Source organism: Scyliorhinus canicula, chromosome 19 (assembly GCF_902713615.1).
Source record: "Scyliorhinus canicula chromosome 19, sScyCan1.1, whole genome shotgun sequence".
NCBI classification, from domain to species: Eukaryota; Metazoa; Chordata; class Chondrichthyes; order Carcharhiniformes; family Scyliorhinidae; genus Scyliorhinus; species Scyliorhinus canicula.
In genome coordinates, this window is record NC_052164.1 from 70,931,934 (window position 1) to 70,947,456 (window position 15,523).

Consider the following 15,523-nt stretch of genomic DNA (forward strand, 5'->3'; position numbering starts at 1 on the left):
GCAAAAACTGGAAGAATAGAGTCCTTATAAATATGGCGGAACTGTACTCCATGGCATCCCTGGGAGACCATGGACTTTGATAAATATACTGAGACATTGAGGAACGGAATTGGAGATGGACCAAGTGACTGGGTCGAAAGGTGGAAAATGGAAACAAAGCCCATGATATCTTTCAGTTCATGGCCTGAGCAGGAAGTAGCACCCATACAGTCATCAATGTATTGGAAAACATGTGGATGGGGCATAAGTATGACTAGAATGAGCAATGTTTCCACATCTCCCACAAAAAGGAAGGCATAGTTTAGGTCTCGTGGGTAACCATAGCAACACCTTTTGTATTTTGAGGAAGTGAGTGAAAAAGAAAGAAAAGTCATTCATAAATTCAGCTAGCTAGACGGAGGAGGGTGATGGTGGGTGGGGACTAGTTGGGCCTCTGATCCAGGAAGAAGCAGAGAGCCCTCGGACCATTATGGTGGGGCTTGGAGATGTAGCTTGGTTTCGATATCTTGTGGTGAAGAGAGATGTTTTTGACCAGGAAAGTGTTGAATTGGCATTAGAACTGTCACATAATATACTTAAGAAGATACTGGACAACTAAAAATCTGCGTTGATGGCCTATGCCCTGACTGACGATGTCTGTTGTCTGGTATTGTTCTCCTCTGTTCCCCATAACTGATTAGGAATTTGGGGGCTGATTCAGATATCTGGCCTTGGCGCTTATGCCATTGGTTAACGAAAATCTGACGAGCTCCGTTTTTCAAATTAACAGTCTATTTAGCATCAATTTCTGAAAAACAAATATTTGTTCATGGGATATCGGCATCGCTGGTGGGGCCTACATTTATTGCCCTGATTGCTGTGAACTGAAGGCAGTCAAGAGTGTCATAATATCCACTCGTGTTAATCATGAGATGCAGACAGGCAGTGATTGACACACAGGATAACCAATGAACACACACGACACAGAACAACCAATCACCAGACAGGACACCACCACTATAAAGCCCACAGGGCATTAAGACCCTCCCTCTCTCACAGGACACGGCTAAGGAGATAGTCACAGCACACAAGCCAGTGAACATCATCACCATGTGGTAGAGAGCTAGTCTGGTCAAGCCAGTAGGAGGTTATCAGTTAGGTTAATAGAGTGTCAGCCCACAGCAGATTATGTACAGCAATCACCAGGTTCAATAAAACAGTGTTGGACCATCTCCTGTGTCGGAAGCCTGTTTCTCGTTTCACTGCATCCAGTTGCAATTGATGTTAGACCAACACAGATAACACATCAGAGAGTAAACCGCATCGCTGTAGGTTTGCAGTCACATATAGGCTAGATCAGATAAGGATAGGCTAGATCAGATAAGGATAGCTGATCTCCTTCCTGGCCACCATGAGACTTCTAGTTCCAGATTTCTATTGAGTTCAAATTTCAACAATGTGGTGGGATTCGAACACTCCCTGGATTACTAATCCAGTGGCAATACCACTGCAATTAGCAGAAGAGTTCCAAATATCTGCCACCCTTCACATGAATATTTTGTCGTCTTCTTTTGTGGGATGTTTGTGTCACAGGCAATGCCAGCATTTGTTGCCCAGCCCTAATTGCCCTTGAACTGAACCGAGGGTGGTTAAGAGCCAATCAAGTTGAGCACAGTGATTATCACTGCTGCCTCATAGAGCTGAGTACACATGTTAGATCCCAGCCCTGGGTCACTGTCAGTGTGGAGTTTGTACGTTCTCCCGTGTCTGCGTGGGTCTCACCCCCCACAACCCAAACGGGGTAAGTGGACTGGCCACACAAAATTGCCTCTTAATTGGAATTTTCTTTTTAAGTTGCTGTGTGTCTGAAGCCAGATGTACGTCAGACTGGATAAAAGTGGAAGAGTTCCTTCCCTAAAAGACATTCCAGATGGGCTTTTACAACAATCAATGATTGTTGTCGTAGTCATCATTACTGAGATAAGCTTTCAATTCCAAAGTTGTTAATTGAATTTAAATTCCACCAGCTGCCATGGGGAGATTTGAACCTGCGACCCCAGAACAGTAGCCTGGGCCTCTAGATTTACCAGTCAAGATATTATGACCATGCCATCACTTTTTAGTGTTTCCTAATTCCACTTCTGAAAGGTCTGGCTTGTTTGTTCCTTTATTTCCCTTTTCTTTTATTTTTGCTATTATTATTTTGATCTTTGGTGATTATTGGACATATCGTTTTGCGGCAGAAAGCCTATGTTTTGAATTCGGGCATGAAGACTCGAGAAGGCTGTGCTGGTTGAAACAGAAGCTGCAGACTGGCCGACATCAGTGACAGAGATGGGTTGGGACTCGGTTTGATTGATTGATCAGGAGCAAATGAATTGGCCCGAAGGGCTGTGCTCTGCCCGGTAACAGGTGGTGATTGGATATGATTTCACTGGATTGCTTTTCAGAGTCAAGGTTTGAGGTTGGTTTCAGTTTTGATTCTGGCAGCACAGTGACAAGATCTAGCTAACGCTTTCCAGAAAGATCCAACTAACTCTCTAGAAGGCTACCATTAGGGCTGACTCTCTCTCTCTCTCCAGTAAGCCTCTGGACAAACTGAAAGCACAATTTGATAAGAATTAATGTGCCTCTCCAGGAAAGGTTGTGAGTACTGATTTTTTAAAACTACAGAGTACCTGAATGATTGAATCTACAAAGAAGAACAATACAGGTTGAAAACCAAAGGCTTTAATCTGCCAGCTTGCTGTGAAGAAAAGTGTGCCATCATCTGGAACATTGATTCTTCCGTGTGTATGCGTGCTCGTGTTTACCTTGTGGGTAGTGTTATAAGAATTATTGGTTAATTCACTTTGTTCTAGGGCGACACGATGGTACAATGGTTATCACTGCTGCCTCATAGCCCCGAAGACCCAAGTTTGATCCTGGGTCATTAACTTTGCACATTCTCCCTTTGTCGGTGTGGGTCTTCCCCCTCCCCTCCCCACCCACAAATGATGTGCAGGGAAGGTGAATTGGCCACGTGAAATTGCCCCTTAATTGGGGGGAAAAATGAATTGGGTACTTTAAATTAAAAAAGTAATATTTCACATGTGTTCTGACTCCCTAACTTTTAGACCGTTCACTTTAGTCCCAGGGTCTCCAATTACTGTGAATAATTTCTCTCAATTTTCCCTATTCAATACCTTGAAAACATTGATCAAATCACCCCTGGAAATCTGAAAAACAGAAAATGTTGGATAAAGTCAGCGGGTCTGGCAGCATATGTGGAGCGAGAAACGTAGTTAACATTTCTAGTCTGTGTGCCCCTTCTAAAGAAGCATTAATTGTTTCTTTGGTGCTGTCAGACCTGTGTATATCCAGCATTTTCTGGGTTTTGTTGTCATCCTCTAACGTAATTTTGCTCAATCTCTCCTCCTACCTTGATGCTCAGGTATCGATCTAGTAAATCTAAGCTTCACTCCCTCCAAGACCATTGTGGTTTTCCTGTGGTGTCATGCCAAGGGCTGCTCGCAATTCTCCAGGTATGCTAGCTAGCTGGATGGGCTTTCGGCATGGATCCTATGGGTGTATTTTGCTCTTTGGCCTTTATGCCTTGGAATGACCGATGCCACATACTCCACCGACAGATCTAATCTCATAATATCATGAGCAACTCCCCCAGTGGATCTCAGTCTGAATGTGAGCCAGATATTTAGAAGATGGCAATGTCCTGATCGTAAACAATGGAGCAGCTGCATATGCTTCTTCTCAACCGTACATGGCCCTTTGCTGTTGTCGGTGAAGGTTAAGCACAGCAGCCTTTGATGGCCGTAACATGACAACCAACAATGTGACCTCATCGAGTTAATGTGATCATGGTGACTCCTTTTAACTCGCTATCTTTGAACCCGTTTACTCTTTACAATGCCAGGAAGTTTAGATCTTTTCTTAGGAACTATCCCAGACAGTTGGAGCCTGACTAATGATTGGGGAGGGGGGGGGGGGGGGGGAGGGGGGTACGTTTTAGTTCAGACAGTTCCGTTCCAAAAATGACAATCTGTAACATAATTAGAACAGTGATATTACCAGTGATTGCACACCGAGAAACAATAGGCATTCAACTCCCGTTACATGGTATGCGCTTTGTTTAGACGAGTTGCTGCAGCAGGATTGAGCTATACATAGCCTGGCACTTTACAATTTGACTCTCAACCAACCATGTCCTACTGATCCATGTGTTCCCCGTAGCCTGGTTTGTTAGGAATGAATTTTGTTGCTTAGGAAAACCTCTTTTGTTGGCGCTGCTTCCGAAACCAGGATTAGTTCGGGTGCTGGTTTAGCTCAGTGGGCTAGACAGCTGGTTTGTGATCCAGAACAAGGCCAGCAGCGTGGGTTCAATTCCCGTACCAGCTGAGAATTCTGAATTCTCCCTCTGTGTACCCGAACTGGTGCCGGAATGTGGCGACTAGAGGCTTTTCACAGTAACTTCATTGCAGTGTTAATGGAAGCCTACTTGTGACAATAAAGATTATATATTTATTTATTTATTTAGTTCGAATCAGCAAGTTGCGATGTGTCCATATAGTGCCAACATGGATTTTCCACCTTCTATCTATTCCCTTCAGGCTCTGAAGTATATAGTCCAAATAGAAACTTCTGCCGTATAAAGTCAAAGGGTGGAATTTTCCTTTCTGGACACTTCAGCATGGTGGTGGGCATCATTTCCCCTGACTGTTGGGATGGGTAAGCATGTACAATCTTCTGCTTTTTGTGCCATTAGTTATGTATGTGAGAGGAGTTAATCAAATTGTGATGGGCGGGCAAGAAGTCCCTTGTCTGTCACTACCTCATGGGGTCAATGGTACTGGTGCCATTTTTTAAAGGGCACCTGGGAACTCACTCACTCATTGCATACCAGGAGTTCCACAGAGTACTTGTGACGAAAGCTAGTCTTGGAGAGTGAGCAACTGCACCCGGGATGAGGGTGATTTGGCCCTGTCCTTTGCTCACGTCTAGGCAACAGCACAGGTCACAGCACGTCCATGATCGGGCCAATGCTCTACGTTACAGTGGTCCAAGTGCCTGTTGACCTTAAGGGGCCATACCACCACTTACTGCTCAAGCTTGTGCTCCCTCTGGACTTGTATCAACTGGCAATGGGGGTCTCCATCACCTTATCTGGGGTCTCAATCGCCTTATCTGTTGAGAACCATTACCAAGGCAGCGTTGCCTGCAGCCAGCATCACAAATGCATCCGGAGGTGAGTGAACGAAATTAAGTAATTGATTAATTTATTGTGCGTCTCATGTTTACCTCCATTTCAAAGCCAGCAGACACGGTGGCTCAGTGGTTAGCACTGTTGCCTCACAGCTCTAGGGGCCCGGGTTTAATTGTTGCCTTGGGTGACTGTCCGTGTGGAGTTTGCACTTTCTCCTGGTGTCTGCGTGGGTTTCCTCCAGTGCTCCGGTTTTCTCCCATAGTCCAAAGATATGTCGGTTCGGTGGATTGGCCCCTTAGTGTCCAAAAGATTAGGTGGGGTTACTGGGTTGCGGAGTAGGGTGGAGGTGTGGGCTTTGGCAAGGTGCTCTTCCCAAGGGCTGGCGCAGACCCGATGGGCTAAGTGGTCTCCTTCTGCACTGTATAATCTATGATTCTTAGTGATAAGCCCTTCCCCTGGCCTCTGTCTAGACATGGAATCCCCACCCCTACCTTTCAGGTAAGGGGCATCATGGAGGACCAGAGTTGGGTGTTCCTCCTGCTCATACATGAATGTGTATGCAGAAAGTGCTCTTTGGCAGTGCGATGAGAGCCTTCTGCATGAAGCCATACGTGTACACTTGTCAGCTTCTCTCTCCCACACTCAACTCTATGGAGACCATTGCTTTGGCAGCATAGAAGACCAACCAACCACATGATGCCTTATCTGCCATTCACCTGGGAGAATTAACGTTTGGAGTCAGAGGTTGGTTTCCCTCCACTAGATGTGCTCTCGGAGGCATCTACCTCTCTCTTTTTCTCCTTTCATCCCTGACTCTGACTGCAGCTGATGGAGAGTGGCACAGAGTGAAAGGCTGCACACCTTGCTTGGGACCCTGAGGTTGAAACCTTTGATTCAGGAACAAACCTGTTGGCTTGTGGGCTTTACCAGAGAGTGAGGATCAGAAATGAACATTGTTCTCTTCCAGTTGCCTCATGATTATCGAGGTGTCCTTTTAGTCAGCCAATTGTGTGACCTTGAACTCCAGCCACCTGAAAAGATCCTCCTCCCACTTTTGAGGCAATGCTACTTTCTGGACACCCCATTAATAGTACCGCCTGTCACTCCTGAACCTCCTATCCCCATCCTCAAACTCAACACTTGTTACCTTTCCCCCTGTTGTTATGCGTGCCACTTTTCTTGTCCCCTCTACAACAGGGCAGCATGGTAGCATGGTGGTTAGCGTAAATGCTTCACAGCTCCAGGGTCCCAGGTTCGGTTCCTGGCTGGGTCACTGTCTGTGCGGAGTCTGCACGTCCTCCTCGTGTGTGCGTGGGTTTCCTCCGGGTCCTCCGGTTTCCTCCCACAGTCCAAAGATGTGCGGGTTAGGTGGATTGGCCATGCTAAATTGCCCGTATTGTCCTAAAAAGTAAGGTTAAGGGGGGGTTGTTGGGTTACGGGTATAGGGTGGATACGTGGGTTTGAGTAGGGTGATTATTGCTTGGCACAACATCGAGGGCCGAAGGGCCTGTTCTGTGCTGTACTGTTCTATGGTTCTAACTCACTCGATTATGCCTTTATTATCTACCAAACTCTCACCCTGAAATTGTCAACCTATCGCATCCCAGCTCCCCATCTATCTGACTGTTTCCTCTTACCACTCTGACCCAACTGTCAACTCAGCAGATGCTGCCCTCTTAACACACACTCCATATTTTCCCTGGGCACAATACCATCCCCCCCCTCCCCCCCGATAATTGTCCTGACACTTCTTTCCCCTCTGCCTATCTCCACGGTCCAATCTTGGGAGTTGCCTGGGTTACACCCACCCGAATTGTGACTCTCTTAAAGATGGGCAAAAATAGCCTTGTGTAGCTTGAGGTCGTTGATGACATACATGCCTGTCACATACAATTTCTGAAACAGACCATTCTAATTACCCGCTGACTTAGTGCACTTAGTGGAATGCGATTCGAGCAAGTTGAGCATTTGAGATGCAAATATATTTCCCGATTCCGCTGTACCACCTTTAATCTGCCATCAAAGAACAAAATTCCAAACTCCTTTCCTGATTGAAAATTGACTTTCTCCATTATTCCAAATTTTGAGCCTCCGCCTGCCACAATCCCCATAACTAGCGGGAGTAGAAAATTCCGTCCAGAGTTTATTTTTCCTATTTAAATAAAGTAGAACTTAAGAATATTCCTCCAATCTTGCAAACTGCTTTATTTCCATTGAATCCCTATCATACAGAAAGAGGCCATTCAGCTCATTGAGTCTGCACCGATCCCCTGAAAGGGCCCATTCCCCCATCCTATCCCCATAATCCAGCCTGCACATCTTTGAACTCTGTATGGCCAATTCACCTAACCTGTACATCTTTGGACTGTGGGAGGAAACCGGAGCACCCGGAGGAAACCCGTACAGACACAGGGAGAACATGCACACCCTACACAGTCGGCCAAGGCCAGAATTTAACCTGGATCCCTGGTGCGGTGCAGCAGCTGTGCCATTGTGCTGCCAGTTTCCTTATGATTATCAAGGTGTCTCCATTGTCAGCCAATTGTACTGACCTTGAACTCCATCTTGAAAAGACCCCCCTCTGCACTTTTGAGGTATTGCAGTTTTACATCAAATCAATTGCTGTAGCTGGAAAGACAGTGCATGTTACCTTCTGGACCCACTTCACCACCCTTTGTATGGAACAGTTTTTTTTCTAATGTATCATTTCCACTGGCAGCATCCCTGGGATTATTGTACTCTTAAATAAAGTAAAAAAACACTAAATGGCTGCTTGTTTTGAAAAATATCTCATTTTTTAAACAATTAGTTTTTGAATGGAGTACATGTTACATTAACAACCACAGTAAATAAATGACCAGTTTGTTTTCAGTGGTGTTAATTAATGGAGGAATATAAAAAAATCTCATCTACATCAATATCAACATCAACAGTATCTTGTATTTATTTCTTATCCTTAAGGGATTATTTACCAAACTCTTAGTCACAGAGAACTATCTGCTGTTATCTGAATGGTAGCATGGGATCATCAGCATTGCTTGACCCACTTAAATGGGCAGACGGAGCCTTGGTTTAATTTTCTTCTCCCAAAGGATACTTAGTATATTTGCTTTGGTTGCAACCACCACTTAATTCAAAGTAATAAATTGTTTGGTGTGGTTTGACTTGTTTTGATGATGTGGTATCAGAGAAGCACTTGCAGTTCCAACCTAACTTGCAGTTGTATTTCTAGATAGATACATGCTCTTAAAGTTATGTGGTGTAGTATATAATCATATGAGTGCTTAACATATTTGTATCAGATTGGTTAGTCTGCCACTTTAAAGAAAAGTATCCATCAATTCCAAGTAAATGGGTTGATGCCGTTCAATGAACAAAGGGAATTATTACAATCCCAGACCAGACCCTAAAAGTGCTTAGGATACTGGACCAAATCCCCAATATTTTAGATTATTTAGTGTGGAAAGAATGATTCACTCCTGGTGTAATTGCATGAAAAAATAGGGATTTGGTATTTTAAAAGAAAAGTCTAGTTTTAAAACTATATTAAACTCTTTAACTTTACATTCAAAAGAAACAATTTAGAATTACCCTTCAAACAATCCTCCTCAATTCCACATTAAACAACAAAAAAAGAAACATACAGTTCTCAATCCAGTTTATAACCAGCATGGCATAAAGTAATACTTGCTCCACAGAACAGATTTTGGCTCCGGCTAGAACCCCTTCAGACTCTGGTGGAACAAACTAGCTGAGTTGTTTCAACCTCTTCCTTGTCTTCAGACAGGACTGCTCTTCTTTATTATTATTATTACTCTTTTCTTAAACTATCCTACTGGAAAAGAAAGCTGTCTTTACTTGTGGTTTTAAAAAAAGACGAGGGTTGCCAGATCAGTCTTCAACTCTTCTCTCAATAGTCTCCCTGAATCTCTTGGCTCCACCCAGCAATCATATCATCTCTCCAAGCTGAAAAACAAATGAACTCTCCAGGGACTTACCCAGTCAAAACCACAGTGCATTAACCCAGACTGAAAAACACATTCCTCTGTCAATTTCATGTTCTGGCTCCTAAAAGCTCCCAAGCATTGCAAAGCAAGATTACTTTTTAAAAAAAAACACGATTTCTGCAGTCAAACACATTATAACCCTTGGCTTTTAATGCTTAAATTGTCCAATACTTAGAATCCAATATCCCTAAAATCTTCCAGTCATCACATTGATGTCAGCATGATATTTTGTGCAACAACATCACACATAGTGAGGCTATAAACATTGGATAATGGAGTGATACTAAAACACTGGAAATTGTGTAACGATTACAACAATGATGACATTCCCACTAACTGCTCCCCATGCCATTCTACTTCCCCACTGTCAACATCTTGGGGGGGGGGGGGGCACTACTGACCAGGAACCTGACTGGACCAGCCACACACATACTGTTGCTCCATGAGCAGGTTGGAGACTGCAAAATTCTGCAGTGAGTGACTCCACTTCTTACTTCCCAGCACTTTTCACCATCTGCAACTTCCAAGTGCGGAATGTGATTCAATACTTTCCACTGCCTGGAAGTGTCCCACTACAGACACTCTAGAACGTGAATGCTATCCAGGTCAAAGCAACCTGCTTGATTGGCATCTTATCCAGCAACTTTCAGCAGTTGAAGGTAGCTCACTATCACCTTCTCCAGAGCAATTAGGGACGGGCAATAAATGCTGGCTGTGACAGTAAAGCTCACAGTCCACGAATGAATTTTGTTCCATTCTCAAATGATGAAAAAACCAGGAGGAAGATTAATAGCATTCTTAGACTAGTTAATCAGCGAGACTAAAGGATCACTGATTAATTTTAAATGAGATGGGAAGTAATACTTCCTCTCATTGGTTTTCTTTGTGTGAGTCGAATGAGTGTAAGTAGATTATTAAGCAAGGAAACCATTTCTAGTTGAGTCCTTGAAAGTATTAAAGTATTCTAAAGAGACAAATGAGAGATGACCATCACTTATCCTTTTAAGCATATGTATAGCGTGTGTGTAAATATATATTTGTTTTAAATGTTATGATTTATTTCTCCCCTTTTAAAATTGCCTCCTCTGAGACACTACAGCAGGCGTTCCCAAACTAGGGTCCATGGCAATATCGGCACATTTTGAAAAAATGCTGCAGATCAGAAGCCAGCCACTGGACAGTGGAGTACTGGGAAGAGAACTGTAGCATAGAACTCTGAGCATGTACATGAGGGATAGGCAGAGCCGGGCGGGCCTCGGAACATGAGAGAGGGGGGCAGTGTGTGTGTTTTACAGAGGTACGTGTGTCCGATCAGCTTTCCAGCATCACTTCTTACGAGAAATGACAAAAGAAAATATCTCAATTTTTGTTGATAAGAGAACTTTTTAGATTCTGAAAATGGATACTACTTCCAGCGGCTAATGTAATGGGATCATGGAGGGTGACTTGACCAGGAGTTAATGTGAGTGGAGCATGTAGCTGGCGAATGTACTTGTGACTGTGTGCCTCTTCCTAATTCCTAATGTAAGCATAGGTATAGCTCGAAAAGACTTGTTTACATTTGATTTGTGTTCACACCAATTTGGTGGTAACGAAGGGGCATCTACGTTGAGAATGTTTCAGGTTCTCTGTTGCACTTGAAAGTTTGGGGAAGTCCTGCATTACACCAGGCCGCTCCAGGCCTCTGATCATTGAAATTTTAAGCTTACTGATTCCCCTCGAGCTTTTTGCCCTTTTGCTCCTCCTGGGTAGACATGCCTTCAGGTTTCCTTGTTGAAATTGGATAATTGCTCTTTGTCAAAGGTGAATGGAGCTGCTGGGGAGTGGAGCCAAGAAATTTGAAGTGGTTAAGTAAAATACTGCGGATGCTGAAAATCTGAAATCAAAATAGAAACCATTGGAAATACCCGGGACTGGCAGAATCTGTAGAGAGAGAAAGAGTTAACGTTTTGAGTCAAAGATGACTTCTCTCTCCAGATGCTGAGAACTGAAGAAAACCTCATATTCTACTCAAAATATTAATTCCTTCTCAGAGGGTCACTCTTCTTGCTGGAAACTGATACATTAAGACAAGCCAATCATTTCCTCTCGTGTCAATAGACACTCTTTGGCTTAAAGTCCAAAGGTGTGAAGGTTAGGTGAATTGGCCATGATCAACGTGTGGGGTTACGGAGGAACGGCCTCGGTAGAGTGCTCTTTCAAAGGGTCGATGCAGACTCTGAGCCAAAATGCCTCCTTCTGCATTGTAGGGTTTCGATGGATTTAATTTCATGAAGCATCGTTGGTCTTGTGTGGGGAGAGATTTTTAGATTTCCACTAACCTTTGTCAAAATGCCTCTGGATTTCACTCCAGTATGTCCTGTAATTTTAAGATTGGATCAGGATTTCTCTAGCATATATCTGAATTAATTCAATCATATCCTTACATCATTTTATTATTTTTTTTAAATTTAGAGTACCCAATTCGTTTTTTCAAATTAAGGGGCAATTTAGTGTGGCCAATCGACCTGCTCTGCAAATCTTTTGATTGTGTGGGGTGACACCCATTCAGACACAGGGAGAATGTGCAATCTTCAGACGCAGCGACCCGAGGCTGCGATCGTACCCGGGTCCATGAGGCAGCAGTGCTAACCACTGCACCACCATGCCACTCTATCCCTGCATCATTTTAAACAGCTCAATTATATCACACTTCGGCCATCTTAAATTGAGGGAGGTTTATGCAAACTAACTGCCTGATCTCAAGCTAAGCAGACCCAGGCCTGGTTAATATTTGGATGAGAGACTCGCCCAGGCCTGGTTAATGTTTGGATGGGAGACTGTCTGGGAATACCAGGCATGGTAGGTGTAAGTCGCTCTCATGGCTTAGTTGGATAAAGGGCCTGTCGAGTAGATAAAAGGTCCTGAGTTCAAATTTCAGCAGTACCTCGGTCAATTTGGTCAATTCATGGGTTAAAATCAATCTTGACGAGGATGTAATTAAAAAAAATAAAACCACTCAACTGTGTGGTGGTGAGGCTTTCAATTAAGACTGGTATATCCTACCTGAGGAGCAGTGCCCAAAATGGAATGTGCGGTTCCAGATTGGGCCTTCCTAAGTCTCTTGCCATCACATCCTCACTTTTGTATTCCAACCTATTTCAGTTAAAGGCCAACCTTCTGAGAGTTTTTTTGATTGCTTGTTTGTTGAACCAACAAGTGGGGTACTAAAGCATGCAAATTAAGCAGGTCATGGGTTCATTCACTAATTGTGGCCAAACTGGTTCATTCCAGTTGGGAAGCAGTTGGCCCATTGATCCTCACAATGGCAGGGAGTGAGAATATTTCTAGTCCTCACTGATTCTTCCTGAAAAATGTACATGTGGATTTTGGACGATGACTGACTTGGGCTTAGGCTCAAGGCTAATTTCTAGGCCCATGAGCTCACAGGCTCCAGATGTCTCTGGGTTTGAACCCGAGCATGCTTCTGGGGAAGAGGGGAGAGAAAGTTTAATTTTTTTAATCCAGCTGTGAACAATATCTTTAGCAACAAAAGGGTTTTCAGGGTGTTAGCGGAAAAGGAATTGAATGGGCAGCAGGAGTGGCGCAGTGGGTTAGCCCTTCTGCCTCACGGCGCCAAGGTCCCAGGTTCGATCCTGTCTCTGGGTCACTGCCCATGTGGAGTTTGCACATTCTCCCCGTGTTTGCGTGGGTTTCACCCCCACAACCCAAAGATGTGCAGGGTAGGTGGATTGGCCACGCTAAATTGCCCTTAATTGGAAAAAAATGAAGTGGGTACTATACATTAATATAAATAAAAGGAACTGAATGACCATGTAACATGACATAGAATTTTTAAAAAATCAATTTAAAGTACCCAATTCTTTGCCAAATCACCAACCCTGCACATCTTTGTTGAGGTGTGACCTATGCAGACATGGGGAGAATGTGCAAACTCCACACAGATGTGGGCCGGGATCAAACTCGGGTCCTTGAGGCAGCAGTGCTAATCATTGTGCCACCCCATTGACACAGAATTTAATATTTATACAATAAGACCATTTTAAAGGTGAGAAATGATGAATTGTTTCCTTCAGGAGGTTGCTGTGTTGTACAGTAGGACTCACTGGGAATTTAATCTGTTCTGTGGGATGGACTTTCACATCCGCTGGGATTGGGAGAGGGAATGGTTTCTCCATAAGACATAGGAGCAGAATTAGGCCACTTGGCCCATCGAGTCTGCTCCGCCATTCAATCATGGCTGATATTTTCTCATCCCCATTCTCCTGCCTTCTCCCCATAACCCCTGATCCTCTTATCAATCAAGAACCTATCTAACTCTCTCTTAAAGACACTCAATGATTTGGCCTCCACAGCCTTCTGCGGTAAGAGTTCCACAGATTCACCATCCTCTGGCTGAAGAAATTCCTCCTCACCTCAATTTTAAAGGATTGTCCCTTTATTCTGAGATGGTGTCCTCTGGTTCTAGTTTTTCCTACAAGTGGAAACATCCTCTCCCCAGCCACTCTATCCAGGCCTCGTAGTATCCTGTAACTTTCAATAAGATCCCCCCCTCATCCTTCTAAACTCCGACGAGTACAGACCCAGAGTCCTCAACCGTTCCTCATATGACAAGTTCTTCATTCCAGGGATCATTCTTGTGGACCTGCTCTGGACCCTTTCCAAAGCCAGCATATCCTTCCTTAGATACGGGGCCCAAAACTGCTCACAATGTGGTCTGACCAGAGCCTTATACAGCCTCAGAAGTACATCCCTAGTCCTGTATTCTAGCCGTCTTGACATGAATGCTAACATTGCATTTTCCTTCTTAACTGCCGACTGAACCTGCACATTAACTTTGAACAAGGACTCCCAAGTTCCTTTGTGCTTCTGACTTCTGAAGCATTTCCCCATTCAGAAAGTAGTCTATGCCTCCTTCCAAAGTGCATAACCTCACACTTTTCCACATTTTATTTCATTTGAAATAAAATGAAATGAAAATCGCTTATTGTCACAAGTCGGCTTCAAATGAAGTTACTGTGAAAAGCCCCTAGTCACCACATTCCGTCGCCTGTTCGGGGAGGCTGGTACAGGAACTGAACCGTACTGCTGGCCTGCCTTGGTGTGCTTTAAAAGCCAGCGATTTAGCCCTCTGGGCCACTTCATTGCCCACTCTCCCAGCTTGTCCAAATCCTTCTGAAGCCCCCTTCCTCAATACTACCTGTCCCTCTACAGATCTTTGTATCATCTACAAACGTAGCAACAGTGTCTTCAGTTCCTTCTTCCAGATCATTTATGTATATTGTGAAAAGTTACGGTCCCAGCACAGACCCATGAGGCACACCATAGTCACCGGCTGTCATCCTGATAAAGACCCCTTTATCCCCACTCTCTGCCTTCTGCCAGTCAGCCAATCCTCTATCCATGCCAGGATCTTACCCTGAACACCATGGGCTTTTAACATATTTAACAGTCTCCTATGCAGCACCTTGTCAAAGGCCTTCTGGAAATCTAAATAAATCACGTCCACTGGTTCTCTTTTGTTTAACATCCTTGTTACCTCCTCAAAGAACAGGGACGAGATTCTCCCATATGGGGAGAAATCGTAAGGCTGGCGTCAAATCCGGGCGGGTTTGACGCCAGCCCCCCCCCTTCCCGACCGGGAACCGATTCTGGTCCCCTGTCGGGGCTAGCATCCCGACGCCGTAAACTCCGGCATCGCGGGCTTAACGAATTTCGTTAAGCCCGCTTGCCAGAGTTAGCGCTGGCTGACGCATCATATGACGTCAGCCACGCATGCGCGGATTGGAAGACTCCAACCCGCGCATGCGCGGATGACGTCATCGCGCATTTGCGCGAAACACGCGCATGCGCGGGCCGGGAAGCCCCTCAGCCGCCCCGCGAATGGATACTGCGGGGCGGCGGAAGGACAAAGAGTGCACGGGCATCGGGCCCACTGCCCGCGATCGGTGCCCACCGATCGCGGGCCCATGGCACCGTTGGCAAGGCCGTGGTACTGCCGTGCCAATCGGTGCCATGGTTTTAAAAATCGAGAGTTTACGGCCGTTTTTACGAACGGCCAGACCAGGTGTGTTTGCCGTTCGTAAAAACAGCCGTAAAGGGCTGGGAACTCGGCCCATCCATCAGCTGAGAATCGCTGCCGGCCGTAAAAAAATGGCGGCAGCGATTCGTATCGGGAGTCGGGCATGGGGGGGGGAGAATAGCAGGAGGGCGTCGGAACAGCGTGGCCGTAAAATTTTACGAGCCATGCTATTCTCCGCACCGTCGGGAGTGCGGAGAATCTCGCCCCGATTTGTCATACACAACCTCCCTTTGACAAAGCTGTGCTGACTCAGTC

General features: G+C 44.9%; 1 protein-coding gene across 2 annotated transcripts in view; it reads left to right on the top strand.

The window, feature by feature from the left end:
* LOC119953891 (endothelial cell-selective adhesion molecule-like) overlaps window positions 1-15,523 on the top strand; it is a 148,328-nt gene that overhangs the window by 23,297 nt on the left and 109,508 nt on the right. Inside the window, exon 1 of one of the 2 annotated variants that reach the window (XM_038778523.1) lies at window positions 4,690-4,704. The exons of the other annotated variant lie outside the window; for it this stretch is intronic. Within the exon in view, the coding sequence (XP_038634451.1) occupies window positions 4,701-4,704 (4 nt within the window). The 5' untranslated portion in view covers window positions 4,690-4,700. Of the gene's footprint in view, window positions 1-4,689; window positions 4,705-15,523 lie in introns of those variants that run through there. 2 annotated transcript variants of the gene reach the window in all.